Source organism: Ambystoma mexicanum, chromosome 2q, assembly GCF_040938575.1.
Source record: "Ambystoma mexicanum isolate Mex_15411 chromosome 2q, UKY_AmexF1_1, whole genome shotgun sequence".
NCBI lineage: Eukaryota > Metazoa > Chordata > Amphibia > Caudata > Ambystomatidae > Ambystoma > Ambystoma mexicanum.
In genome coordinates, this window is record NC_090924.1 from 53,441,076 (window position 1) to 53,467,747 (window position 26,672).

General features: G+C 49.3%; 1 protein-coding gene across 2 annotated transcripts in view; it reads left to right on the plus strand.

The window, feature by feature from the left end:
• Positions 1–26,672, plus strand: part of MGRN1 (mahogunin ring finger 1) — a 1,054,550-nt gene that overhangs the window by 902,084 nt on the left and 125,794 nt on the right. For both annotated transcript variants that reach the window (XM_069646807.1, XM_069646806.1), the window contains exons 14-16: positions 14,479–14,605; positions 14,819–14,864; positions 15,155–15,259. In XM_069646807.1, the coding sequence (XP_069502908.1) occupies positions 14,479–14,605; positions 14,819–14,864; positions 15,155–15,259 (278 nt within the window). The remainder of the gene's footprint in view (positions 1–14,478; positions 14,606–14,818; positions 14,865–15,154; positions 15,260–26,672) is intronic.

Sequence of the window (26,672 nt, forward strand, 5' to 3'; positions counted from 1 at the left end):
ACATTCTTTGGTTAACTGAATTTGCGTACAATAACTCCATCCACACCAGTACTTGGCAAACCCCATTCTATATTATGAATGGTCGTCGTCGCCCAGACATCCTCCTTTGACCCGCTTGATGAGTTAGAAATGCCAGCAATTACCTCCCTACATAAGACAATTACTCAAACTCTGAAGGAAGCAACCAGGAATTTAACCAAAGACAAGGAGCAACAAAAGAGGTTTGCTGACAGACATGGAAGGGAAGCCCCACATTACCATATTGGGGATAAAGTATGGTTGGCTGCCAGAAATATACTACTTAAAGGACCTTGAGTCTTCTGTCCCAGATATCTCGGACCTTATCCCATCAAGGCCATTATCAACCCGGCCGCGGTAAAACTTGTTCTACCCGCCAATATGCGAATTCATCCAGTGTTTCACGTTTCACTCCTGAAGCTTGTGAAGCCTGAAACTAGGATCAAAAGGCCTCCGGAGCCAGAAATGATCGAAGGAGAACCCGAGTACGAGGTTAAAGACATCCTGGACTTGAAAATGGTGCGAGGAAAACTATACTATCTAATTGATTGGGAAGACTATGGACCTCAAGATCGCACTTGGGAACCAGTGGAATTCATCCATGCACCTCGACTAATCAGGCGGTTTCTCCGTGACAATCCCACCAAACCAGGACCGGGGAGAAGGGCGCCCGTGAGAGGGTCCTTGCGGGGGAGTGCTGTCATGGCCATTGGGCAAGGGCCCAGGCCTTCATCACCCCCAGGGTCCACATGGACCCAGTACTGGCGCCTCTGGCGCCAGGCTCATGGAAATGTGTGCTTTGCACACTCTGTGCCGAAGGCACGTGCATCAGGGCTGGGCGTGGCCATAGAACAGCATTGGGAGGCACGTGCTGGAGTCCTTGGGCGGGTCAAGGTGGAGCCACACACAAGGCGTGGCTAAAGGGAGGGGCCGGAGCCAGCCTATATAAGGCCAGCCCAGCCACAGGCCCTCGCTTTGCGTTATTCTGCTTTGCAGCGTGACACTTACCGCTGTTCTTCACCTTGAATCCTGTTGCTCCATCTCTGAAGACCATCGCACCTACCTGATCCCAGCCGCTGCATTGCTGAAGGCACGCTTACCTGATTCCAGTCAGTCCATCGCTGTGCGCGCACCCTACCTGCATTCCATCACCATCGGAGTCAGGCCTTTTCTCACCCGATTCGACTTCCAGCAACGCAGGAGCCTTCGCTTCTTCTCTGCTTCAACGTGGTTTCTTCCTCCGGAGCCACTGAACTGTCTTCAGGCATCCAGACTCTGCTCCACGCCGTCGGACCGCTCTTACAAGGGGAAAATAACACAACAGGTTAGAAACCTCATAACCGCAAACACTTGGCCGCATCATACCTGAGTCTTGACTTCCATTATAACGGCCAGTTTACCTGTTGACCTTGAGAGCCCATCATCCTCAGGGGAATCCCCGGATCCGCTCCACTCTTCCGATCTACCATCTTCACACCTATAGGGAAGAGCATAGACATTGCAAGAAATCATTATTACTTATCATCAAGTCAAGACTCATTCCGAAAGACATTATTAAAAAACGAACAATAACCATAACCAAAGACTTACCCTCCAAGTGGATTGGTCGCAGCCGGTCTGGATCGCCACTTCGCGGGCCAGTGAAGCAACTAGGCCCATTCTACGCGCCCCTGCTGAAGGAAGCAGGACGGAGAGCCCAGCATTACAAATAACAGGTGAGCTTGCATGGGAAGACTCTTGCACACTCTGTTTTGGCACAAAAGGGGCAAGGGAATTTGTAACACCTCTACGCCATCCTCATTGCCTCTCCTCTCCTCTTCTCCCAGGGGCAATACCAGCATCCAGAACAACCTACTCTGCAGCAGCTGGGGCAGACAGCCGATACAGGGGAGCTAAGCTGAGGGAGGGCTCCAACCGTGCCCCAAAGCCCCCGCAGAGACCAGGTGACTGTAACACCTCCCCTCCACTCCTACAGATTGGGACAACAACTCTGTTGGCGGAAATACGTTCGCTCGTAGAGAGCCAGGCAGTGGAAGAAGTCCCAGCCTCCCAGCGAGGCATGGGCTTCTACTCAAGGAATTTCACCATACAAAAGAAGAACCAGGCTGGCCTGAGAGTTGTGATGGACCTTTCCACCCTCAACCTCTCCCTCGCTCTTAAAAAATTCAAGATGGTTATGCCAGCTCTTACTGCGGAGACACCGTGCAGGGGTGACTGGATGTGCTCCCTGGATCTGAAGGACAAGTATCTACATGTCCCAATTCGGCACCCTCATCGGTCCCTCCTACGGTTCAGGATCATGGGCTATCATTTCCAATACAAGGTTCTACCCTTCGGGCTCAACTCAGCTCCCCAGGTCTTTAGCAGGCTGATGAATACAGTGGCAGCCCTTCTCAGGGCCCAGGGCCACCATGTCTACCTGTACCTGGACGACTGGCTCGTCAGGGCGAGATCCCCGGAGGCGGTCCAGCACACCACCTGCGCCCTCATGACCACGCTCCACGAGCTGGGATTTTCCATCAATCTCAAGAAGTCACAGTTGCAGCCTATGCAGGGCTGGACTTTCCTGGGCCTCATATGAGACACAAGCTCTGAGCGAGTTTTCCTCTCGGAGGACAAGATCACAGCCATCAAGAGGGCCACTGGTCACTTTATCAGCAGAGAGGTGACCTCAGCCTTGTGGTACTAGCACCTTCTGGGTATCATGGTGGCATTCCTACTAGCAGTACCGCGCACAAGGCTCAAAATAAGGAGCTTGTAGCTGCACTTAGCAGCTTCATGGAATCAGGAGCGGGGCTCCCAAGCAGAGTTTATCAGCCGTCCTCCCTCTCTCCGCCATGACCTGGACTGGTGGAGAATGGACTGCAACTTGTGGACAGGCAGGCCCTTCCGTTTACCAGCACTGCAACTTGCCATCACCACGGATTCCTCTTTGGAAGGCTGGGGGGCTACCCTGGACAACCACAGCGTCCATGGAGTGTGGTCCCTCCAGGAGCAAGAGGCCCATATCAATTGGCTGGAGCTGAATGCTATCTGGCTAGCTCTCAAAGCTTTTCTGCCGCTCAGCAGTGGCAAGACGATCCTCATTCAGATGGACAATTCCACCAGCATGTATTACATCAACAAGCAGAGTGGCACCAGGTCTCCTCCCCTGTGCAGCCTGGCTGTCAGCATTTTGGAGTGGGCTCTGTAGAACAACATATTCTTGAGTGCAATCCACCTCCCGAGGGTGTTCAACCTGGAAGCGGACAGGCTCAGCAGACTGGGAGCCGACAATTACGAATGACAATTGAACGATATGGTTCTTCAGGGGATCTTCAACAGATGGGGGCACCCTCAGGTGGATCTTTTTACCACCTGGTACAACAAAAAATGCCCTCAGTTTGCATCCTGGAAGGGACAGCGCCCCGGCTCCCTGGGCAACACCTTGCATTTACAGTGGAGCAGCATGAACGCTTACACATTCCCTCCCACTCCCCTGGTACACAGGATGATATGCAAGATAAGGGAGTCACGTCACCTCAGCATCATTCTGATAGCTCTGTGGTGGGCTGCGAGACCATGGTTCTCGGAGCTGCTCAGCCTCTCCAACCAGCCTCCGATCCACCTTCCACTGGGACAATCTTCTATCGCAGCAGGAGGGCAGGGTCATACACCCCGCTCTGCAGAAGTTAGCCCTCGCAGCGTGGTTCCTGAGCAGGTCACACTAAAGCATCTGCGGCTGTCACAGGTGAAACTAGACATCATACAGGGCGCTAGGAGCGATGCTACTAGGAGTCAGTATGAAAGCAAATCGACCAGGTTTTGCCACTGGGTGGAGTCAAAGGAAGTTGACCCGCTTACTTGTTGGACAATGTGCTATCCTTCTCTGCACACCTCGCAAACTCAGGTGTGCAAATAGACACATGCCGTACCTATCTGGCAGCCATCGGAGCCTACCGGAACTCGGAGGAGGAGGTTTTCTCATCCACCAACCCAGTGGTTAAACGTCATCTGGCTGGCCTCACCGTGCTCTGCCCGCCTATCAAGAAACCACACCCCGTGTGGGCCAGTAGTGTTGGGCGACCTGGCCCACAAACCTTTTGAGCCAATACAACACCTTTCATAGAGATAAGGTGGTCCTGAGGATGCACCCCACGTTCTTACCTAAGGTAGTCTCTGCTTTCCACTTAAATGAGGAGATAGTGTTACCTACTTCTCCAGCATTTAATCTTTCATGGATTCACATGCTGTGAATATTCCCTGTCATTAGGCTGGGAACCTCGGTCATTTTAACTTAGCATTTTCCTATGGAAAACTGCAACACTTCAGTGCCCTATCAATGTCCTTTTTGGGTGCTTTAGTCCCCACCAATAGGACGTAGGGTATAAATAGCCCCGCCCCCGCGGCTTCCCTTCAGATTTCAACTGTCTCCAAAGTGTTGGGATCACCTTGTGCTCAAGGTTTTTGCACGTGCTTGTGTTATTGGATTTTGCTATGCCTTCAGGACCGAAGAAGTCTCTGTTCCGGCCCTGTGCGACTTGCGGGCTGAAGAAGGTATATGAGGGGGTTGGGCATGTGGACTGCCTCTTTTGCCTTTACCCCCATCACTCGGCCGATTCTTGCGAGATCTGTAAAGGGTCCGCAATCGGCGGTTGGTGTGTTGGCTGAATGAAGGTACCTACCCGGCCTCGGAGGTGAGGTCGGTCCGGAGCCTGGCATCTGAGAGGCCTGTTCAAGCGGCGGATCATCACTGGGCGGCGTCGGCCGAGCCTCGGGCTAAGAAGTGGGGGCGACGACGGTGAAAGCGGGCAATTCATTAGCGATCATGGCTCACTATGATCGTGAGATGTGGCATCGGCTAGCGCCTCTGTTGGAACATCTGCCGGTGGAACACTGTAAAGCTGCCATGCTTGTTGGTACGTGAAGGGGAGCAGGCGTCCAATCACAGTATTAACATTGCCGTTGACTTGGCAGAGTCTGGCTTTAAGCAGATTAACAACGGCGTTGTGCTGCGTGGACAAGCTTGGCTTGAGTGCACAGACTTTCGCCTACAGGTGCATTATAAGGTTTTGGACATGCCCTGTGAGGGGGAGCAGTTGTTTGGAGAGAAAATTGATGAGACGCTCAAGAGTATGAAGGAGGACTCTGAGACTGCTAAATCGTTGGGAGCTTTGCAGAGTGGGCCCTCTTTTCGCCCCTTTCGTCCGTTCCGAGGGGCGTCAGGAAATGCCCGGTTTACTTCCTCCAGAGACCGGGGTTACAGTCGGTCTGGTTACTCCGCCTAGGGGTATAGAAGGTCGGCGCAGTCAGCGCAGAAGAGTCAGGACTTTCAGGCCTCCAGGAAAAGAGGTGCGCAGGCCTCCTCCTCTAAAGGGAGACAGGCTAAGCCACAGCAATGACTGCCTTCAGGGAAATCTGGCAGGGGGCAGGGTAGCACTGCACGTGAACGAGTGGTGCAAGATTACGTCGGACCGTTGGGTGTTGGACACGGTGCGTTTGGGCCACTTGCTGGAGTTCAAGTGTTCCCCGGTTCCCATTCCTCCAGTGTACGCCATGCAACCTCACCTTCACATCCTGTGACAGGAGGTTGCACTTATGCTACAGAAAGGGGCTATAGCATTGGTTCCAGTGGCCGAGAAAGGCCAAGGAGTTTATTCCTGCTACTTTGTTGTGAAGAAACCCAACAGCAAGTGGCGACCCATTCTGGATCTTCGGGCATTGAATAAGACTCTGCAACGCCTTAAGTTCAAGATGCTCACGCTTCAGGAAGTCATTCAGTCTGTACAGCCGGATGAGTTTGTGGCCTCGTTGGATTTACAGAACGCATATTTCCACATTTGCATGCATCGGCGGCACCGCAAGTTTCTGCGGTTTGTCTTAGGAGAAGATCATTACAAGTTTCGGGTGCTCCCGTTCTTTTTAAAGTTGTCTCCCAGGACGTTTACAAAGTGCTTGGCGCTGGTAGCTGCGTGGCTTTGACGGGAGGGTCATCACGTCTACCCCTACCTGGACGACTGGCTGGTACGCGGTTCGTCACCGGTGGAGGTGCAGGAAAGTCTCTGCGCTACCCTGCAGCTGTTGCAATGGCTAGGCTTCGCTGTAAACTTCGAGAAGTCCTTTCCTTTGCCTTCCAAGTACTTGGTGATTCTGGTGGCAGAGTTTCAGACTCATTTGGGAATTGTGAAGTCCTCGGGCGAGAGGGTTTTGAAGCTCCGGCAAAGGGCGACAGAGTGGAAAATCGGTACAAGGGTGTCGGCCGAGACCTACATGTCACTGCTGGGGGCCATGGCATCCTGCATTCCGCTGGTGAGAAACTTTCATCTCTTCATGAGGCCGGTGCAGGAGTTCCTCCGCGACTGGTGGGCTCAGAGTCGCGGCTCGGGGTCCGACAAGATGGTGATCGACTGTGGTCTGGTGGAAGCTCTTCGATGGTGGCAGTGTTCGGAAAATCTGGTTCGGGGCATGCCGTTGCTGGAACCGGAGTTCCAATTTACAATTGTGGCAGATGCCTCTCAGACAGGATGGGGGGCACATCTCGAGGGCTCGCAGGTTCATGGCCTGTGGTCTCTGGTGGAGTCGCGGTTCCACATCAATGTGCCAGAGTTGAGAGCGGTACATTGGGCCCTGAAATCGTTTCTGCCGCGCATACGCAGTTCGGTGGTGAGGGTGTTGACGGACAATACCACCACAATGTTTTATCTCAGGAAACAAGGGGGCACGCATTCCAGGGTGCTATCGAAAGAGGCACACAAACTTTGGCATTGGGCTCTGTTGCACAACATTGGCATTGTGGCGTTTCATCTGCTGGGAGTGTTGAATGTGCAGGTAGACACGCTCAGCAGGGATGTAGGCCAGCTCCACGAATGGCAGCGGAAGGAGCAACAGGTGTCCATGATCTTCCAGAAATGGGGCCGTCCTCCGTTGGATCTCTTTGCAACGAGGGAGAACAGACAGTGCAAGGAGTTTGCCAGCAGGTGGGCTCACACCGAGTCTCTAGGGGATTAGTTCTCGTTCCTGTGGACAGACCGGTTCGCTTATGCATTTCCTCCGTTTCCGCTCATTCAACGGACCCTCCAGTGCCAGACAACAGAGGTTCTCGGATCTCCTTCATCTGTCCGTAGCGGAGCCGATTCGGTTGGAAGCGACGCCGGACCTTCTGTCTCAGGACAAGGGAGCGGTTTGGCACCATGATCCGGGATCTCTCCGCCTGAGTTTGGCCTGCTAAAGCTTTCCAGTGACTGACGGTGCACTTTGGAGGCGGCAAGAGCTCTGTCCACGAATGTTTCATATGCGTGCAAGTGGAAAAGGTTTTGTGTGTGGTGTAAGGGCCAGCCTGGGGTGGACCCTGTGAACATTACACCGGAGCAATTTCTTCCCTACCTGTTGCAGTTGGCGAAAAAGGGTCTGGCGTTATCCTCCATAAAGGTACAATTGGCCGCGATTTCTAAATTTAATTGGAGGCGACATGCAGTGACCTCTGTTTAGTGGCATTTCTTCATCAAGCATCAAGCATTTCTTAAAGGGGGTTGTTTCGAACTTTTCCCCCAGTCAAGAAGTTTCCGCCGTTGTGGAGCCTTAATGTGGTTCTGTCAAGTCTGATGAGACTGCCGTTTGAACCGATGTCGTCGACTCCTTTGCAGTTTTTGTCTTGGAAGGTGGCTTTTCTGGTGGCCATTACTTCGACCAGAAGGATGTCTGAGTTGCAAGCATTGGTTGTGGACCCCTCCATACTTGAGGTTCTTAAAGGACAAGGTGGTGTTGGCTACTAATCTGCACTTTATCTCAAAAGTGCCTACTACATTTCATAAACTCTCTTCTATTGTGTTGCCCTGGTTGTTTGCTTTAGCCTCCACGCCTGCAGAATGGGCTTTGCATTTGCTGGATGTGAAGAGGGTGTTGAAGTTTTATTTTAACCGTACTCAGGATTTCAGACTTTCTAAACAGCTATTTGTGGCTTATGGGACCGCCTGTCAAAGGGACGGGCAATTTACAAGCAAGGACTTTCTCATTGGGTGTCATCTGCTATCTCATTCTGCCACACTAAAGCTGGGAAGCCTTTGGAGAGGGATCCAAGGCACACTCGAAGAGGTCTACGGCTTCATCGGTGGCATTATGGTCGGGGATCCCGCTGGTGGACGTTTGCCAGGCGGCCTCCTGGGCGGTGCCACATACCTTTACTCGACATTACTGTCTGGAGCAGCAGCATGGTGGGAATGTACAGGTGGGACGGGCGGTCCTGCAACGCCTGTTTCAATAAGGTAAGCCCCGCAGCTTCGGGGTATTTGTTGATCACTGGATGGGTTTCTTTGTCTCATGTATGTGATTCTGTTTCTAAATTGGTTTGCATTTACAGTCCGCCATGCATGATGGGTACTGTTATGTAATCTATTCACAGCAAGTGAATCCATGAAAGATCCAATGCTGGAGAAGGGTGTAGTTTCTTACCTGTAACTCCATTTCTCCAGCGTTGGTATCTTTCATGGATTCACATGCGCCCGCCGGCCGCCCCTACATGCAAACCTGGTTTGGGTTGCCTCTACTTTGGAGGTTAAAATGTGAAGGGAAGCCGCGGGCGGGGCTATTTATACCCTACGTCCTATTGGTGGGGACTAAAGCACCCAAAAAGGACATTGATAGGACACTGAAGTGTCAAAGTTTTCCAGAGGAAAAAACTAAGTTAAAATGACCGAGGTTCCCAGCCTGACAGGGAATATTCACAGCATATGAATCCATAAAAGATACCAACGCTGGAGAAATGGAGTTACAGGTAAGAAACTACTCCCTTTCTTTGCGGATTCTAAGGCTGATGCTCAGAGGATCTTGCACTGTCTAGATATCAGGCATGCTCTGAAATTCTATCTGGACAGAACCAAGAGCTTCCGCAAGTCGGAGGCTCTCTTTGTCACCTTCGGGGGGGGGGTCAAGGCCGGGTTATCAGGCTTCTAAGGCCTCCATAGCAAGGTGGATGATTCCGGCATCAAGGAGGCCTATGAGGGGCAGCACAAAACACTCCCAGCGAACATGCATGCCCACGCTATCGGAGCCAAGGCAACAGTGGTTGCGTTCCAGAGACACGTCCCGTGGCAGGTCATCAGCAGGGCGGCCACATGGGCCAATCCTTCGGCCTTCTGCAAGCACTACTGTTTGGATGCCGGCTCTAGGTCAGACGCAGCTTTTGGACAGGCAGTATTAAGGAACTTGTTTTCTTAAGGAGGGTCATCTCTCACCCTGGGGCTACATTCAGTTGTAATCACTGATGCAGTATGGAGGAAAGGGGACAGGATGTATGAGTAATTATAATTTACTCACCGAAGTGACTAACGTACTCCTAATCCATAGAGCCCTTTACTCCATATGCCCCACCATCCTCCCCCCTAATAAAACTGGTGTCAATGGGGACTGAGAAGTGGCTCCATTGGGCTGAGTCAGGAAAGCGCATGCTCCCAGGGCCGCGCCCCCACGCGCCTCTTAATGTAATGGGGAAGAAGGATTTTTCTGGTGAAAAAGGTTCAGTCTCCCGTCCCTAGCGAGGGACGCCCATGCAGTATGGAGGAAAGGGGACTATGGACTAGGAGTACGTTAGTCACTACAGTGAGTAACTTATAATCTTTGCTTTGTAACGTTGTGGTTACAAATGCAATGCATCCACGATGGGCTGGTGGCACCGGATATTATTGTACTGTGTGTTTTACCTTTTACAACTGTACTTTTGCATTTTAATGCATAATGCCTTAGAGTACCATATACTATTTTCGCCTACCCTTTTGGCCATGTTGTCCTTTGGCCTTCTTAATGCCTTCTCGGGTCATGTGTCTTGACATCCCAAGTACAAAAAGTACCTGAGGTTCACCATTGGCAGTTGTCACTATCAATTTCGAGTACTGCCTTTCTGGTTCACCTCTTCCCCGAGGGTCTTCACCAAGTTGATGATGGTGGTGGCAATGAATCTAAGGAGGGGAGAGGAGGGTTTCACATCTTTCCCTACCTAGACGATTGGCTGATCACAGTTGGTCCCCCTGAACAGGCTCAGGAACATCTCAACATCCCCTGCCACTCTCTCCACAAATTGGGCTTCTCGCTCAAAATCAAGAAGTCCCATGTGACACCTTCTCAAAAGCTTCAACTCTTTGGAGCGGTCCTGGACTCTTGCTCGAGGAAGGCTTCGCCTTCAGAGTTGAGGGCTCAACATATCTTGCAGATGGTAACGAGATTTCAGAATGACCAATATCTACTGGCATTCGATTTTCTGAGGATTGCTGGGCCTCATGGGATCCTTCGTTTCCCTGGTACCAGAAGCCCGCCTAAGGATAAGATCCTTCAGTGGGCTTGCAGATCCCAATGGTCACAGTTATCGGGCAGGATGACAAACCTTTTTCAGGTCCTAAGGAAGGTCGCACAGGATCTCCTGTGGTTGGCCTGCGAGGAGAATGTGATGATAGTGGAACCTTTTTGGCAACCCTGGGCGGAGATAACTGTAGTCACAGATGCTTCCCACACGGGATGGGGAGCTCACATGAGCAATCTGAGGATGAGCGGACTTTGGTCCCCATCAGAATCAAGACTACAAATAAACCTGTAGAAGCTGAGGGCGATCCGGACTGGCGCTGATGTCCTTTTTGCCATACATGCAGGGAAGAGTGTCCCGATAATGATGGACAACACAGTGGCCATGCATTACCTCACCAAAGGAGAAGGTGTAGGGGCACTATTGCTGTGCAGAGAGGCAATGCAGCTCTGGTTTTGCGCTCTACAAAACGTGTTCTCTGTCGGCTGTCCACCTAGCCGGGGAAGAGAATGGTGGATGCCCTGAGCAAGCAGAGCACAATCACCCATGCGTGGGAGTTGGCTCAGAAGTCCTTCTAGAGAGGAAACCCTCAAGTAGATCTGTTTGTGTCCGATGTCAACATGAAGTGCGACCTGTTCTTCTCCAGGGAAATTTCCTCAGATTTCCACTCCCGGATTGATCCTGAGGATGTGGTACCCAGACCTCATAGACATGTCCATATGCTCTCCATTCTGTCTTCGCCAGAGAGTGGATCTACTCTCACAAGAGGGGAGATGTCTTCTTCATCCAGGAATCGGAACACTGAAACTTCACGTCTGGATTCTGAGAGAGTAAGATACGAATGGGACCTCTGGGAAGACGTTATGGAGGTGTCTAGAAGACTAGCACCGAAATCACTGTACCGCTGCCGTTGGAACAGGTTTTGCATCTGGTGTAGAGCTAAAGATATAGATCCTTTCTCTTGCAATACACCTTCAGTGTTTTCTTTTTTACTGCACCTAGCCCACCAAGAGCTGCAGGTGGCTACTGTTAAGGGGTATTTGGCGACATTATCTATTTTTAAACGCATGTCAAAACAAGGCTCTCACTTTTAGATGCCTATTGTCATACAATTCTTAAAAGAACTGACAAATACATTCCCACCGGTCCCTTTTCTGGTTTCATCCTGAGATTTGAACCTGTTACTAACTATTTTAATGGGCTCCAGTTGAACCTCTCCATTACTGTCCTCTCAGGTTATTAGCCATCACTTCTGCTCACAGAGTGAGCTACAAGCCTTCTCATGCAAACCACTATTTACTATATTCTCCAAGGAGAAGGTAGTTCTGACGGTTCGTCCTCCTTCCTTCCCAAGGTGGTGTCTCAATTTCATCTGACACAAAAGTTAACACTACTAGCTTTTCATTCACCTCCTCATACTTCCAAGGATCAAGAGAGGTTACACGGACTTGACTCAAAAAGGGCTCTTTGCAAAAGATGACCAACTATTTATTGGTTATAATGGCCACAAGTTAGGCAAAGCCGTCACCAAATAAACTTGTTCACGTTGGATCATCTTATGCATTTTGGAGTGCTACTCCATTGCTGTAAAGGATGTCCCTGAAAATCTAAGAGCCTATTCTAATAGGGCAGTGGCAACCACTTTGGCTCTCCAAAGAGGTGTACGAGTACAGGACATTTGCAATGCCGCAACTTGGTCCTCACTTCATACTGGTCATTATTGCATGCTAATCAAAATGGTACAAAACATCTACTTCTCCCACCTCCACCTCCAAAACTGCAACGGGAGTCTATCTAAGATGAGGAATCTGTAGGAGTACACAATCCATTAGAAGAACAAATTACTTACCCCAGGCAATGTTCTTTCTGATAAATGTTCCTCAAATGAATTCCTTATCGCCCTCCTTGCCTAGCCCACTGACTGTGGGCGACTTTTTTGATTACTTCTCTCTTTCAACGCCCATGCGGTTATCTATTCTTCAAGACGGCTGAGCAGAAAGAGGGAACATCTAGGAACTGAGGCCTCAGGCGTGGTGCATGCTATCGGACACAGGAATGGTAACCGTCGAGGGACATCACTTGATGCCGCACAGCACCCTCTTCTGTCAAAAAAGTGTCAGACTGCAAAGCAGGCTACACATATATCTAAGATAAGGAATCCGTGGGAGGAACATCCACCACAAAGAACATTACCAGGAATAACTAGTTTGTTTGTTTATTTATATAGCGCTCCGGACCCGGAGGTAAAAGGGCGCTTGGTACACAGTTACATGGTACATTATATACAGTTTACAATTATACATTTATATATTTATACAGTTTGTACGTAAAAACATAGTTATGGTAAGTCAGAACAACAGCCATAGTAGAGAGAAAATGGTAAATGCTAGATTTTGTTCAGTAACCAGCTAATGACCTGTTTCCTAAATGACTGAACAGACTCGATAACTTTGATGTCGAGAGGTAGGGTGTTCCAGAGTTGGGAGGCAAGGACTGTGAAACTAGATCCTCCAGCTCTTTTTAAGGTGAATCTGGGCACCTTTAGGCATAGTGTGTTGGAAGATCTAGTGATTCTGGCAGCAGATTTCAAGGTAAATTTGTTGGTAAGATGAGGTGGGGCTAGATGGTTTAAGGCTTTGTAAGTGAAACAGATGTTTTTTAGGTCGATGTTTTTTTTTTTGTTTTGTTGTATGGAGAGCCATTTACACGATTTTCTGATGGAGGAGATGTGCTCTCGCCTGGGGATGTTTAATGCGGCTCGTAGCACGTTATTTTGGAGTACTTGTAGTTTATTAATTATGGATTGGTTTGCGCCTAGGTAAAGACTGTTACAGTAGTCCAGTTTAGACTGTATAAGAGCCCTGGCCAACGTGAGGCAGCTATTGGAGGACAGGAACGGTCTGCAGGCCCTGATCAGCTTACCGGTGTAGGCAGTGGCTGAGGCAGTCATGTTGATTTGTTTGGAAAGGTTCGTGTTGGCATCAAAATAAAAGCCAAGGGTTTTCACACTTTAACAATGGGAATAGTGTTGCCGTCGATGATGATCCTACTGTAATTGGGGCTGAGTTTCAATAGGTTATTGGGTGAGCCGACCAGGGGAAGTTCAGTTTTCTCATCATTCAGGCAGAGGGCGTGGGCGGCCATCCATGCCTGAATGATGGTAAAAATGTTGTTCATCCGGATGACGTCAGCATTGTAGTTGCCTGAGAGGGTCAGGAGTATCTGGGTGTCATCTGCATAATTGGTGTAGGTGACACCCAGATGGTCCAGTTTGTCAAAGAGTGGCTTTGTAAATATATTGTACAAAGTGGCCGAAACACATGAGCCTTGTGGGACACCACACGTAATAGGGATAGGGTCAGCTGCCTCTATTGGTGAGAAGACCCTCATTGTTCTGTTAGCCAGGAAGGATTGAATTCACATGACAGCAGAGGCGGAAAAGTGAGCAGCGGAATATAGGTGGTTACAGAGGATATTGTGTTCGACCAAGTCGAACTAAAAGGAGTAGGATGGCAGCGTTACATTTCTTTGATTTCATCAATCTGACTTTTGAGGTCAACAAGTGCGGTTTCTGTTCCATGTTGAGGTCTAAAGCCAGATTGACGTATTCCTAACAGTTGGTTTGTCTCTAATAATCCTGAATTTGCAGGTAGGCGACTCTATCAAGGATTTTTAGCAAGAATGGGACCGTGGTGATTTTTTCTTGTCTCCTTTTTTAAAATGAATGTTGAATGCATTAAAAAGACAACAAACCAGAATAAATGTGGAATATGACGGCCGGTGGCATTTGACACCAGTGTACAGATAACAAGTCATTTTGCAGATCAGTAAGGCTGTGCCTGGGAGGAGTGGATCTACTGGTTTTTTGAGGAAGTTGTTCTACTTCTATTTAAGTGGAAGTGTTCCATGTAGTACCTATAAAATTGCCACTCATTGTAACAAAAACTCTGTATTGTATTGTAAGCCCAGGCTGGAAAGTCATCCATGTATCCCACCAAGGTAGTTGTCTTCATATCTCAATACAAGCACTCTCCATTCCCACATAAGCAGCAATGTGTATTTAGATCCATGACTCTTTCCTAATCAATCTCTCTCTCTGTGTGTGTGTGTGTGTGTCTGTCTGTTTTGAGTGTTCTGGATTGGACCACTCATTAGATCATCCTCTGACTTAATGTTGCTTCTTTCTCTGACAGTACTTTAAGGTCACCTTCATCTCCAATTCATGAAGAAGATGAAGAGAAATCGTCTGAAGATACAGATCTTCGTCCTGTGACACCGTGTGAGGCACAACATGTAAGGAGGGATAGCTCTTACCCAGAAGTAAGTTTTGATTTGTTTGCAGGCCACAGTAGTCCTTTTTTAAAAAAAAAATAATGGCCTGATTTCTATTTTCTTGTATGGAACTTCTGTTAATCTTAGAGGGAGTTGGTTTATCATAACTCTGTACACTGCGTTTGTGCCCCACAGCACAGACAATGAGGTAGGTTTAGAAAAAAAAGACATTTCCTGATAATTTTCTTTTTTTGTATATAGAGTATCCTAGCTGAAGATGTCACAAGCTCCTGTTCTTTGAACGAAGGTAAGAAGTAAGGGCTGATACAGTGACATTATGGAGGCTGGGCACAGGAACGAGGAAGAACAGGGTAGAGAGAGGAACTTGACGCAGATGAAATTGAATACACGGGCAGGGAAGGTATCTGGCCATGGGGTATCTTAATCTCATTTTATAATTTCATATTATAGGGCTCCAGCCTCTGAAGTGTCTTGAGGCCACAGTGCTGCTAGGATTCTTTTGAGGTGCATCATGAGCATCTGTTTTGCAGATAAAGGTTTTCTCAGATTGAAGATTGTGTTGCCTTTTTACTGTAGGTAGTCGAACGCAATCAATGGAAGACATTTTGCAAGACAACATCAGTGAGCAAAGAAGTCTTACAGAAACAGAAAGTGATCCTCCGATGGACATGTGCCTACCAGGTAAAGAAAAAAAACATTCTTCTGAGAGCCTTTCTTAGTTAAAAATCTCCTGGGAAATAGGGGAGCACTATTGCAAAATACAGACCATTAATAAGATGCTTGAACATGTTGTGCCACTGATTCACGGAAATGTATGGCTCAGATAATCACAATGCGGATAGAGCATTTATGAATTAGATGATCACAATGGACAAAGGGTTTAGGAGCAAGGGATTGCTAATGTAAGGCCAGCTCATAATTGTCTCTGCTAGGGATGGTAAATGTGTAGTATGTAGAGGACCATTATACCCTTCAGCATGTATGAGTTTTGCCAATCTTTCATTAAGGGCAATGCCATTTGCATATCATCTGATCTATACACACTAAATGTTTAAGATATTTAAAAGGTAGAGCATTCCTTCCAACGTAAATTGAATACAGATCTTTGATGCTGTGTGGCCTCCATTGGCGTTAATCACAAACGTGTGGGCACCTCCCTGTGACGCATATGGGAAAGATGGTAAGTCACCCCAAACACTTCAGTAAGAGAAAATAATGGCAACTAGGTAGTAATGTTTTAAAGTACCAAAAAGCTAAACTTTGAAACAGTTTGCTGCAAAAACAATTAGATGCAGAAAATCTGATATGCTAAGTATACCCTTAGTGATCGAAGCACTCTTCTTTTCTTGTATAATAAATGGAGCCAGTGTGTCTATGGGTGTTTTTTGCTCTCCCTTTTGCTGATTATTAGCTATGTTTTCTGGCTCAACACCCTGTTTGTCAAGATTGAACGATCTTTAAATGGCATTCCCTTTTAATTGCGCTGAGCACATAGTCCCAAAATGCAGATGCATCTGAAATGACTATTAGAATTTTTACATGTTGATTTGAATTCAAGCATCAATGCCTTTTTTGTTGATTTTGCTGAGAATGTGAAGTCAAAATTGACTGGTAATAAGACAAGCCTGCTTCTAAAACTTGAAAGTCCAAATAATTCAGATTAGCATAATGACCGCTTATTGGTGGATGATAAATTGGCAGAGGCTAACATTCAGTGATTTGAGATGGGCCAACACAGCAGAGATCAATGTATTAGCTGCCTAATTTTCAGGAAAATGGCACCGGGAAAGAAGCATTCCAAGTATGGCGTATTAAAGTCTTAGCATGTTGAGGGAAATCATGCATTTCTGTACTTGGAGATCCAGTGGGTATGTCCCTTAATCTAGCCTTGTCCCCTGCTGGGGATGGGATTCACTGCTTTAGGTGCCCAGTAGTTTGATTTAAGGGTGAAGCAAGGGCCATTAAGGAAGGCTTCAGGCACCTAATGGCTGTGAATAACACCACCAGCCGGTGGTAAGTTTATTAAAAGCCATGAGAAGTCAGTTTCCAGATGTCAAGAGGCAGTAAACTAAGGAAACGCTAAAGGAGTGAGTAAAAGAAAATGCCCAGCATCACTGAGGCGCAGGTTTGCTGTGGCAGCCCACATGCACAGTGGTGAGCTGTGCAGAAACTGGACAGTGAGCATCGCCTGAAGCAAGGTCTGGCCACGAATAAGACTGGCTCAGACGAAGGTGAGCGGGAGACAGAATGGCATACCGGAGCAAGGTACACGGAACAGACTACAGATGGAGTATGGGAGCAGACAACTGGGAGAGGGATGAAAAGAGGAAGGCATGAGGTTGGATGGTGTAGATGGAGTGGTGTGGGGGAGAAAGAGACAATGGGTGTTTCAGGCAAAGCCCACAGAGGAAAGAGAGGGGAGGCACGGCTCTGAGGAGTCATTCATTTGGCATAACAGCTTGTAAATGAACATTCTGAGGAAAGGGCATAACTGTTGGACACTCTGTAAGCCCTAAACTGAGAGCGGTGGTGTAGGAACCCCGCTAGCATAAGACACGAAGATGTGTGAACCCTTTAGTTTGAGACTTGGAGAAAGAAGAAGGTAGTAGAAAACTCTTAAGCACGAGGCAGAGAGAGCGAGAAGGGAATGGGATGCCCGTAAGCCTGACTTAAGTCGGCTAAAAGGGCCTTCTCAAGAGGAGGCAGAATAGAAGGCAGACTTCTTAACCAAATTGCAGGTTACTGTGGACACCATAGAAACAAAGATTTTGAGTTGGCAGTTCATATACCCTTTCCCATTTTGTGACTTTGCGCAACCTATATTGATTGCTTTAATAAAAATGTAATACCTGAACATTCATTCCAATTTCTGATCCCTGTCGCCCTTATGATGATATGTAATGCTTATGTAAACATGGTCACCAAAATGTTGACCGGCAGATTAATACATCGTTCATAGCTACTGCCCCTAGCGCACTCCAATATCGCACAGGTGAAAAACATTACTCACTAATGCGACCGTGCCACCCTTATCCCAGGCAGGTACGGGAGGAAATTGACCTAATGTAACTAAAAAGGGCGAAAACAAACAAACTCACAGTGAAATAACACACGTGCATGCAAAAGAAACCAAGCAAATATGCACTGACCATGAATAAACACGAACACTTGGTCACCTATACATTTGTACACAAAGAATATTGATATGATGAATATTAACATAAGCAATGTATAAGCCGATTGCAACATAAACTACACACGTATATAGCCCACTAACATAGAAACGTGATATTAATGGGCAGCCATCTTTTCCAAAATGGAAGCCGCAGCATGCATTTCAGTGAAGGAAAGGCCTCGAGACTCCCTGAAAACTCAAATTCACTGAAATACAGACCCGTGCAGGGCACAGCCAGTAGCTAAGCAACCCAAGCTAAGGTTGCTGAGAAATTAAGGAGGGTCAGGACGGCTCAGAGAGAACACAAGATAATAATTCCCAAGGGATAAGCCATATTTTCCTAAGATTAATTAAAGAAAAAACAGTCTTTGAAGGCCAGGTGCAGGACAATTATAAGCTAATCCCTTTATAGGGATCGGACCAAGCAAGTCTCTAGTGGTCTGAAAAGTAATAACACCTTCACTTATATTAGCTAAATTTCCAATAAATGTAGGGTGAAATCATTTCAAAGCGTGGTCCCATCACACGTGACCCTACTTGAATGGCAACATCCATCCATTCATTAGCTCTGGACTCCTGCCTTACTGCTCATGCATATTCCCAGACATGAGGTGCCTTACAAGGTTAACTACAAAGAAGGCGTTCTCACTCATGGCATAGGAATAAGGGATAGTATATTTTTTTAATTGGAAGGAAAGCAGTTTGCTGGCCTCTCTCCCCCTACTCCCCTCCTGGCTCATGTGATGACCACCTGTCAATTGCCCACAGTTGATCAGTAGAATGCCAACCAATCGGGACCCTCAGTGCCTGGCTTCCCAGTACATTTTGCATCAATCATATACTGTAGAGATGACATGTATTTACTATTATCAATTTGGAGGTGGTCTCAGGTGGAGCCATCAGATATGTAATATCCAATTAGAAGACTAACCCGTGTATAATGTGTATATAGTCAATTCCCTTAACAAATACCTTCACCCCGTAGGTTTTTGTAACCATGGTTGCGGTATGACATCCGTAATGACGAAGATCGGGTTTATAATCTGTTTTGTATGAGAACTTTTAGGAGTCACAAAGTTTGATGCTTTTATGCTGTCCCTGCTTTATGTTGGATTGTTAATAAAGCAGGTGTTGCCTTTCACGTTGAAAATTTCCCTTATTGATTGCAGTATTTCCCCGCCTCTCATTTCTGCTTAAACTGGGGTTTTCCAGACCATCTTATTTCTGTGGAACCTGTATGCAACTCCTGCAGCAGGAGAGCGGCCTCTGTGCACATAATGTCATGATTGGTCCCAAAGAAATACATTAAAACATGTGATGGGATTATGGATGTAAGTATGAGGTAATAATGAAGAAACTGTACCATGTAACAGCCCCTGAGCCAAGCCCTTTGGAGGATCTTTTACAGCCACAAGACACCGGGCACATATGAAAAGATGTGAAATATGAATTGGATAAATGAAAGGTGGTCAGAGTAGTATGAGAAGATTGCTGTACTTAAATGTGCCAAAAGGTGAAAGGTGGGACAGTTTGAAAATTGTTTGTTCCAATGTGGGAAAGGCCTCAAGCAGGGTCCCCACCTTTTAAATTGTTGCTAATGGAACATTCCAGTCGGACTGCTAGAAAGAGTTTCTCTGAGGAGAAGGAGAATTGACAGTTGGTGATTGAGGCAAAGCTGATAGGAAGGGCGCTACCTTGGGAAAGCATCCCAGGCTACGTCCCTCTCTTGGACCCAAAACCTTGATCCCAGATATTTGCAACTTCAGTCCTGTAGGCAGTCTTGGAGGCTGCCCGCTCTCTCCAATTACTAAGAACTCCTGAACCCGTAAACTGTTTAGACCAGTGGTACTGCTGGTGAGGCATTTGTGAATAGTAAGCGTAGAAGAGTTGCGCTGCCCAGTCCCCTGAAGCTTGTGTGAGTGCTGCGACACATGACCGTGCGACTGAGGAGAGCAGAACTCCATGCGTGCCTGCCTAAGGTGAACTGACAAAGTGATCACTTCAGGGTACCAGGGTTGAGAGTACTCACTTGTAGTAAGGCCTGTGCTCAAGCAAATATCACTTCCTGGTCATATCTTGTGCTGTTGAATGTGGCTTCATGGACTTTCTGGTCTTGACTGTTTCTTGACTTCCTTGTTGGACTTGCACAGACACAGGCTGCTGTGTCTACAGAGTGATGTCCCTATGCTAATTTGTAGGGTATGTGTTTATTAACATTGCCTTTGAAATCAATCAATCAATTCATCTTTATTTCGGAGTGCAAACACCAAATAAAGGTTAAATCAATAAAAACATACACAATTCACAACCCTAAAAAATGACATTAATTCCATAATCAAGATAAAAACCCTCCCTGTGTTCTAACCGCATTGCTTAAATACTGTCCTAGTGCACAACAAACTACTGGAACTTTGCACATCATTAAAAACAGAAGAGCTGGTCACGAACCCGTAAAATTCATTCCACTACAAATAGGGAGGATTGTTGTCTGCGGCGTAACATTATACAATGGGCAAAAAAAACATGAAGTAAACCAAATCTTTTACCAACCTTGGATCTTATTTACACCCACATGACTCTTGCCCTTTACTACATTTACTTGTTTCGCTTTAATGGTAACATATTTAATCTGAATTTTGTTATCAGAGGGGGTGTACCTTTGTGAGACCCAGGACAGATAAGGCTCAGAGCTCCTAGTCTGCTTCCAGAGTAGCATGGGTTCACACCCACGGTTTTCCTAGCTGTAGGCCTTGTCTCTAGGTCTTCTTTCTGTTTGTTATAGCTATTAAGTCTATTTTTCGAGTTTATGCTCAGGAGGCATGGGTTTTCATACCATGTTTCTAGCCCCAAACATGTTAGCTTTTTTTTTATTTAATCTAGCCATTTGATATTTTTTGGCACTTCACTTTTGCATCAGTCGTTTAGGATGTTATGTTAAGACAGCCTGGCGGTTTGTCCAAATAGGGACCTGTTAGGAAAGATTTTATAATTGTATGTAATTTTCCCTCCATGTGTCGACCCCCAAACTTTTTGCTGCTGTTTAGACACCATTGACTGACTTTGCCAGAGAAGCACAGCCTTCAGCTGCACGCCTCTGGGCTTTCCCTCTCTTTTTATGAGGAAACTGACATGCCCTTAAAGGAATGGTTCGCCCAAAAAATTTTACTGTCCAAAAAGATGGGCAATAATAAAACAAATATACTGGCACTTTTTTATGTCCCTATGTAAAATATTGAGCAAATGAAGCTTAAAGGGAAGCACATGTGTGAAATGGATGCCCGCCTGTGTTTGCTTTTGTGGCACTAATGAAGGAAAAGCCAGCCAGCATTTCACAAAATGGATGCCCCCATGTGCTTCCTTTTGTAAATTTTGAGCTTCATTTGCTAAAGATTTTACATAGAGACTTAAAAAAAAAAGTGCCTGTATATTTGTTTTATTATTGCCCATCTTTTTGGACATAAATGTTTGGGGGCGAACCATTCCTTTAAAACAGTCAGTACTGGGAGACTTTGTTTCCCTTAGTCCTTTCCTCATGTTTCAACTCTTGTGCAACATGTAACAAGTGTGCAATGTATCTTACCATACAGCACACTTGGGTCTGTAGTAATTTCCAAAGGCCCTAGATACTCTCGCTGGACTTTTATAAACTGTGCAGATCTGTAATAGACAGGACTGGTGGCAGCTATCTTTTCACATTATTTTTAACCCTTTCCAGCCATGTTAACTGCATTAACCGCGTTTGGCACAAATAGGTGGCCTGGCTCCAAAATGGCCATGCCACAAGGTTTTTTGTCCTGTCCTTTGGCCATCTTGCCCTTTCACCTTCCCCAGGTCGAGTCGACCTGGGTCAGTCCTCATTTGGTCATGCACTTTCCTGCGAATGAAATTCGGGCTTCTGCATGCCTTGTGTGTGTGCCTCCAGGATGTGGGCTGGACCGTCTGGCTCCAATAGGCATCCTGGGTGCCAGAGAGTCCCGAGTGCCATGAATGACTGGGACCACCGTGGTCCGTGATTGGTCCACATGTGAAGTGTATGTTTGTGAGCAGATCTCCCATTGGGTCCTCTCCGTTTTGGTGCAAAGGGAACTTTGGATGAGAGAAGGCTGAAAACACCACTACCATGTCGATCTCCTGAGTTCTCACTGAACAAAGGATAGGATCCAAGTAGCCTGCAACACGAAGCTGAGTCGAGGAAGCACTGGAAGGTTTGGCACCCTGAGCCCGCTGTCGTCCCGTGGGACCCCTCTGCATCTGGTCGACCTAGAAGGTCTGTGAAGACACTTCGATCCATTGGAATAGTGGGACCAATTATTCTCCAGCATGGGGTCTGGCATGGATTCACATGCTCATGAATATTCCCCGTCGTCAGGCTGGGAATCCTCAGTAAAGAAAAAATCAGTTTAGTTTCTGATCTGTCTTTCTTAGTAGTAACCAATCACTGATCTCTGGGTCATACTGCCCCCAGCCAATGACTGCCCTCTCCCTAAACCCCGCCTCCGGCAGCCATCCTCAGATTTTTACCGCACGCTCAAGTGTTGGGAGTCCTCGTGTTTAGCTCTCGAGTTTTTTACTGCGTTTTCACGCTTTTTCAGACGATTATCTCTTTTTAGGTTTAATCGAGCATCAAGCTCCACCGATACTACTTCCGATAACGGGGACCCGTTTCGGAATTCTTCTACGCCCCTCAAGAGGGAAGTTTTCGTCGAGTTTACACTTCTTGGAGGATTCCGGAAGATCTGCGGCCTACCTCAGACATGGCCCAGGACAAAGGAAGCTCGACGCCCGGATCCAAGCTGTTCAGGAACTGCCCTGGATGCGGATTATATAACGTTTTCAAAGAGGACGAGCATTCGCGATGTCTCTACTGCCTCCATGGGGACTAGACGCACGTGGAGAAGGACTGTGCGTTCTGCAAGAACCTTTCGGAACGGACCAAACAAGATCGTCGTTCCCGCCTCGCCTCCTGGCTGGAGAAGGGCACAGCAAGTAAGAAGGCGAAGAAGAAGTTTGAGCGGGCTTCTAAGTCCTTTGAGGGCGCCCCGGCGACGGGGGCCCAACAGAAGGCCAAGCACCGCGAGTCCGCGGGCTCCGGGAGAGCCGATAGGTCGGGCTCTTCGGTTGCCAAGCAGGGCGCTACTTCCCCGGCATGTTCGACCACGAGCCAGCGCTCTGGTTCGGGGAAGAAGTCCGAGAACCCGGGTAGGCCGCTGGAGCGGACCCGGTCGATCTCGAAGGCGAAGGCCCAGGACACACCTCAAGGCGAAGGCCCAGGACGCACCTAAGGTGGTGAGGGCCTTGATCCACCCGCCTCTGGGCCCAGAGTGTCCCTGCCGCCGCGGAGGGAATCCTCTTTCCAGCCCACCACTAAGACCCCCGTGAAGCCCCCGGCTGAAAAAGAGGGGGGGGGCCGGTGGCCGCTACAGACTCGGAATCAGCCTCTGAAGAGGAACTGGTGGAGACCGAGAGGGGCCTCAACAAAAGGTCCATAGGCCTCAACGAGAGGTTCATAAACCTCAACGAGAGGTTCGAGAAGGTTCGATCCCAGGGAGCAGTCCCTGCTGACGTGATCGAAGATAGCGACGTGGACGACGAACAGGGCCCAGTGGAACGCCTTCCTGTCCGTCGCAGCCATTGCCCGAGCCCCAGGATAGCTCGGCGGCCATTTTGTTGACAATCCAATCCTTATGTACCGAGATAAGGACGAGATTACCACGGACCCCGACGGAGGATCCAGAACCAGGCCCGACAGGAAACCATCTGAACAAGCGGAGAAGAGTCCACCCCTCTCTGCCCTTCGTGCCCGCGAGGCCGGTGGACCCCTCTCCGGGAGAGGATACGGCGACGGGGTCGGACGAAGACACAGCAGACATCCCGTCTCCACCCCCGCGGGCGTCCCCAGCCGACGAGGTTGGCTCTTTCCACGCCATGATAACCAGGGCATCCGAGCTCTACCAGCTCTGCCCTGAAGAACAGAAAAAGGAGGGGTTCCTGTACCAACGATGAGAGGCTAAGAGGAAGACGGTCCTCGCGGTGCCTTTACTCGACGACATCTGGGACGAGGGGCTTGCCGTCCTCAAGAACCCTGCCACGACACCCGCCAAGAGGGACAGGTACGAGAAGAAGTACCGAGTCCCCGATGCCGCCCCCTTGTGCCTCAGGGCCCAGCCCACGCCGGACTCGGTCGTCTCGGCAGTGGCTAAGAAGAAGGCAGCGGGTGCGGCGTCTTCAACTTCCACTTCCCCGCCGGACAGCGAGGGCAAGAAGTTGGACTCTATGGGACGACGGGTCATCTCGTCGGCGGCAACGACGATTAAGGCGGCCAATGCCTTAGCGATCGTGGCCCGCTACGACAGGGAGCTCTGGTTCAAAATAGCTTCCCTGCTAGATTTCCTGCCTCATGAAAAAGGGCAGAGGCCCTAGAAATTCTGCAGGAGGGCTAGGTGGCGTCGGATCACGTCATTACGGTGGCAACGGACATGGCCGATACCGGATTTCACCAACTGGGCAACAGAGTTTGCCTCCGACGACGAGGATGGCTCAAGGCAACAGACTTTCGCCAGGGCGTCCAGACTAGAGTGTTGGACATGCCGTTCGACGGCAACAACCTCTTTGGTAAGGTGGTGGATGAGTCTCTAAAGGCCATCAAGACCGACTCGGAGACGGCCCGGGCTCTTGGAGTGCTTCAGCAGCGACAGCCCTTTCGGAGCGCTGGAGGCAGACAGGGTGCCTCCAAAGGATCCAGCGGTGGCTCCTCCTCCTACCGGTAGGCGGCCCGCTCCTCTTCCCAGGAGGCCTACAGAGGTCGCGGCAAGCAAGGGGGTACCCGCCGTCGTCGCCAAGGAGGCAAGGCCGCATCCAAGCAAGACTGACCCGGCCAGGTGGTCGGGCCCCCACCAAGCACCCCAGTGGGAGGCCGACTGACGAAGTTCGTCAGGGTGTGGGAGTCCATCTCCACCGATCGTTGGGTATTGGACACCCTGGCCAACGGGCACTCACTAGAATTCCTAAAGAAGTGCCCTCGCATTCCTCCCGTGTCCACGAAGGAGAATCACGTCCCTCAACTGCTGTTGGAGGTAAAGGCGATGCTCAAGAAAGGTGCCATCGAGCCCGTCCCCAGGAGGCTCCGGGGCTCCGGAGTGTACTCAAGGTACTTCCTCGTCAGGAAGAAGACAGGCGGTTGGCGCCCCATCCTAGACCTGCGTCGGTTAAACAAATACATCAAGGCGCAGAAATTCAGGATGGTCACCCTCCAGCACGTACTGGGACAGCTGGAGGAAGACGACTTCCTATCGTCGCTGGACCTGGAGGATGCCTACTTCCACATCCCCATTCTAGAAAGGCACAGGAAGTTCCTCAGGTTCGTGGTTCAAGGACGCCACTACCAATTCAGAGCCTTACTGTTCGGATTAAAGTCGGCACCCAGGGTTTTTACCAAGTGCCTGGCACCAGTGGCGGCGCGGCTGCGCCTGCAGGGATCCACGTCTACCCCTACCTGGACGACTGGCTAATACGGGCAAGGTCAAGGGAACTCGCCGTCGATCATACGGCGAGGACCGTCCGGTTGCTCACGGAGCTGGTGTTCTCCATCAACTACCCCAAATCCCACCTGGTTCCGTCACAAGTAGCACTGTTTTTGGGGGCGAAGCTGGATACAGTGGAGCAATTGGCCTCCCCTTCAGAGGAGAGAACCAGAACCATCCTGGGCAAGGTACGGCGATTGTTAGTCACGGACGTGGCCAGGGTGAGGTCCATCAAATCCCTTCTCGGGATGATGTCCTCATGCATCTACCTTGTACCCCTTTGCAGACTTGGGATGTGTCCGCTACAGGAGTTCCTCGACGCCCGCTGGGTTCAGGCGGGGGGCTGCTTCGAGGACCGGATCCCCCTCGACGAGGAGTTCCGTCAGGCGATCCTATGGTGGGCCACCTGGGCTCACCTCACGACGGGCACGGACTTTCAAACCCCGGCGTTCAGGAGACGTTGACTACGGATGCCTCTCTGGAGGGTTGGGGGGCCCACACCGGAGATCTCCGCGCAAGAGGCCTTTGGCTCCCGGAGGAGAGGTCTCTTCACATCAACATCTTGGAGCTCCGTGCAGTGTTCTGGGCGCTCAAGTCGTTCCTCCCGTCCCTCAAGGACAAGGTGGTGAGGATCTTCACCGACACCACCACCACGATGTTCTACATACGGAAACAGGGAGGCACCAGATCCCCAGCCCTATCCAAGGAGGCCCAGGATCTGTGGCACTGAGATGTCGCCCAGGGGATGTTTCTGGTTCCCTTCCACCTGGCAGCAATAAAAACCACCATCGCCGACTCACTCAGCAGGGAGCTGCGCTCGTGCCATGAGTGGGAACTGCGACAGGATCAAGTGGATCGACTCTTCCAACAATGGGGCAAACCCCAGATCGACCTGTTCGCGACACGGGCGAACTCCAAGGGCCAGAGGTTCGCCAGCAGGTTCCCACAGCCGAGGAGCATGGGCGATGCTTTCTTGTTCCCTTGGGACGGCCTGTTTCTATACGCGTTCCCTCCGTTGCCTTTGCTGCTCCGCCTCATCAGCCAGCTCAAGATGTCCAGGTGCAGGATGATCCTCGTCGCACCGGCGTGGCCGAGGCAGATCTGGTTCCCGGACCTTCTGGACTTGTCAACGTCCCTGCCAGTCAGGCTGCCGGCGGATGCGGATCTTCTCTCCAGAGAAGGAGGTGCCATTCTATACCACGACCCACAGTCGCTGAACTTGCAGGCCTGGCTCCTGCAGCACTAGAGTTTAGGGGGTACGATATCCCAGCTGATTGCAGAGAGGTTCTTGCAAAGGCCAGGGCGTCCTCAACTCTCAAGTGTTGCGGTCATAAATGGAAGAGGTTCTCTGTCTGGTGCCGTGCACAGAAGATTAACCCTCTGCGGATTACGGCCCCTC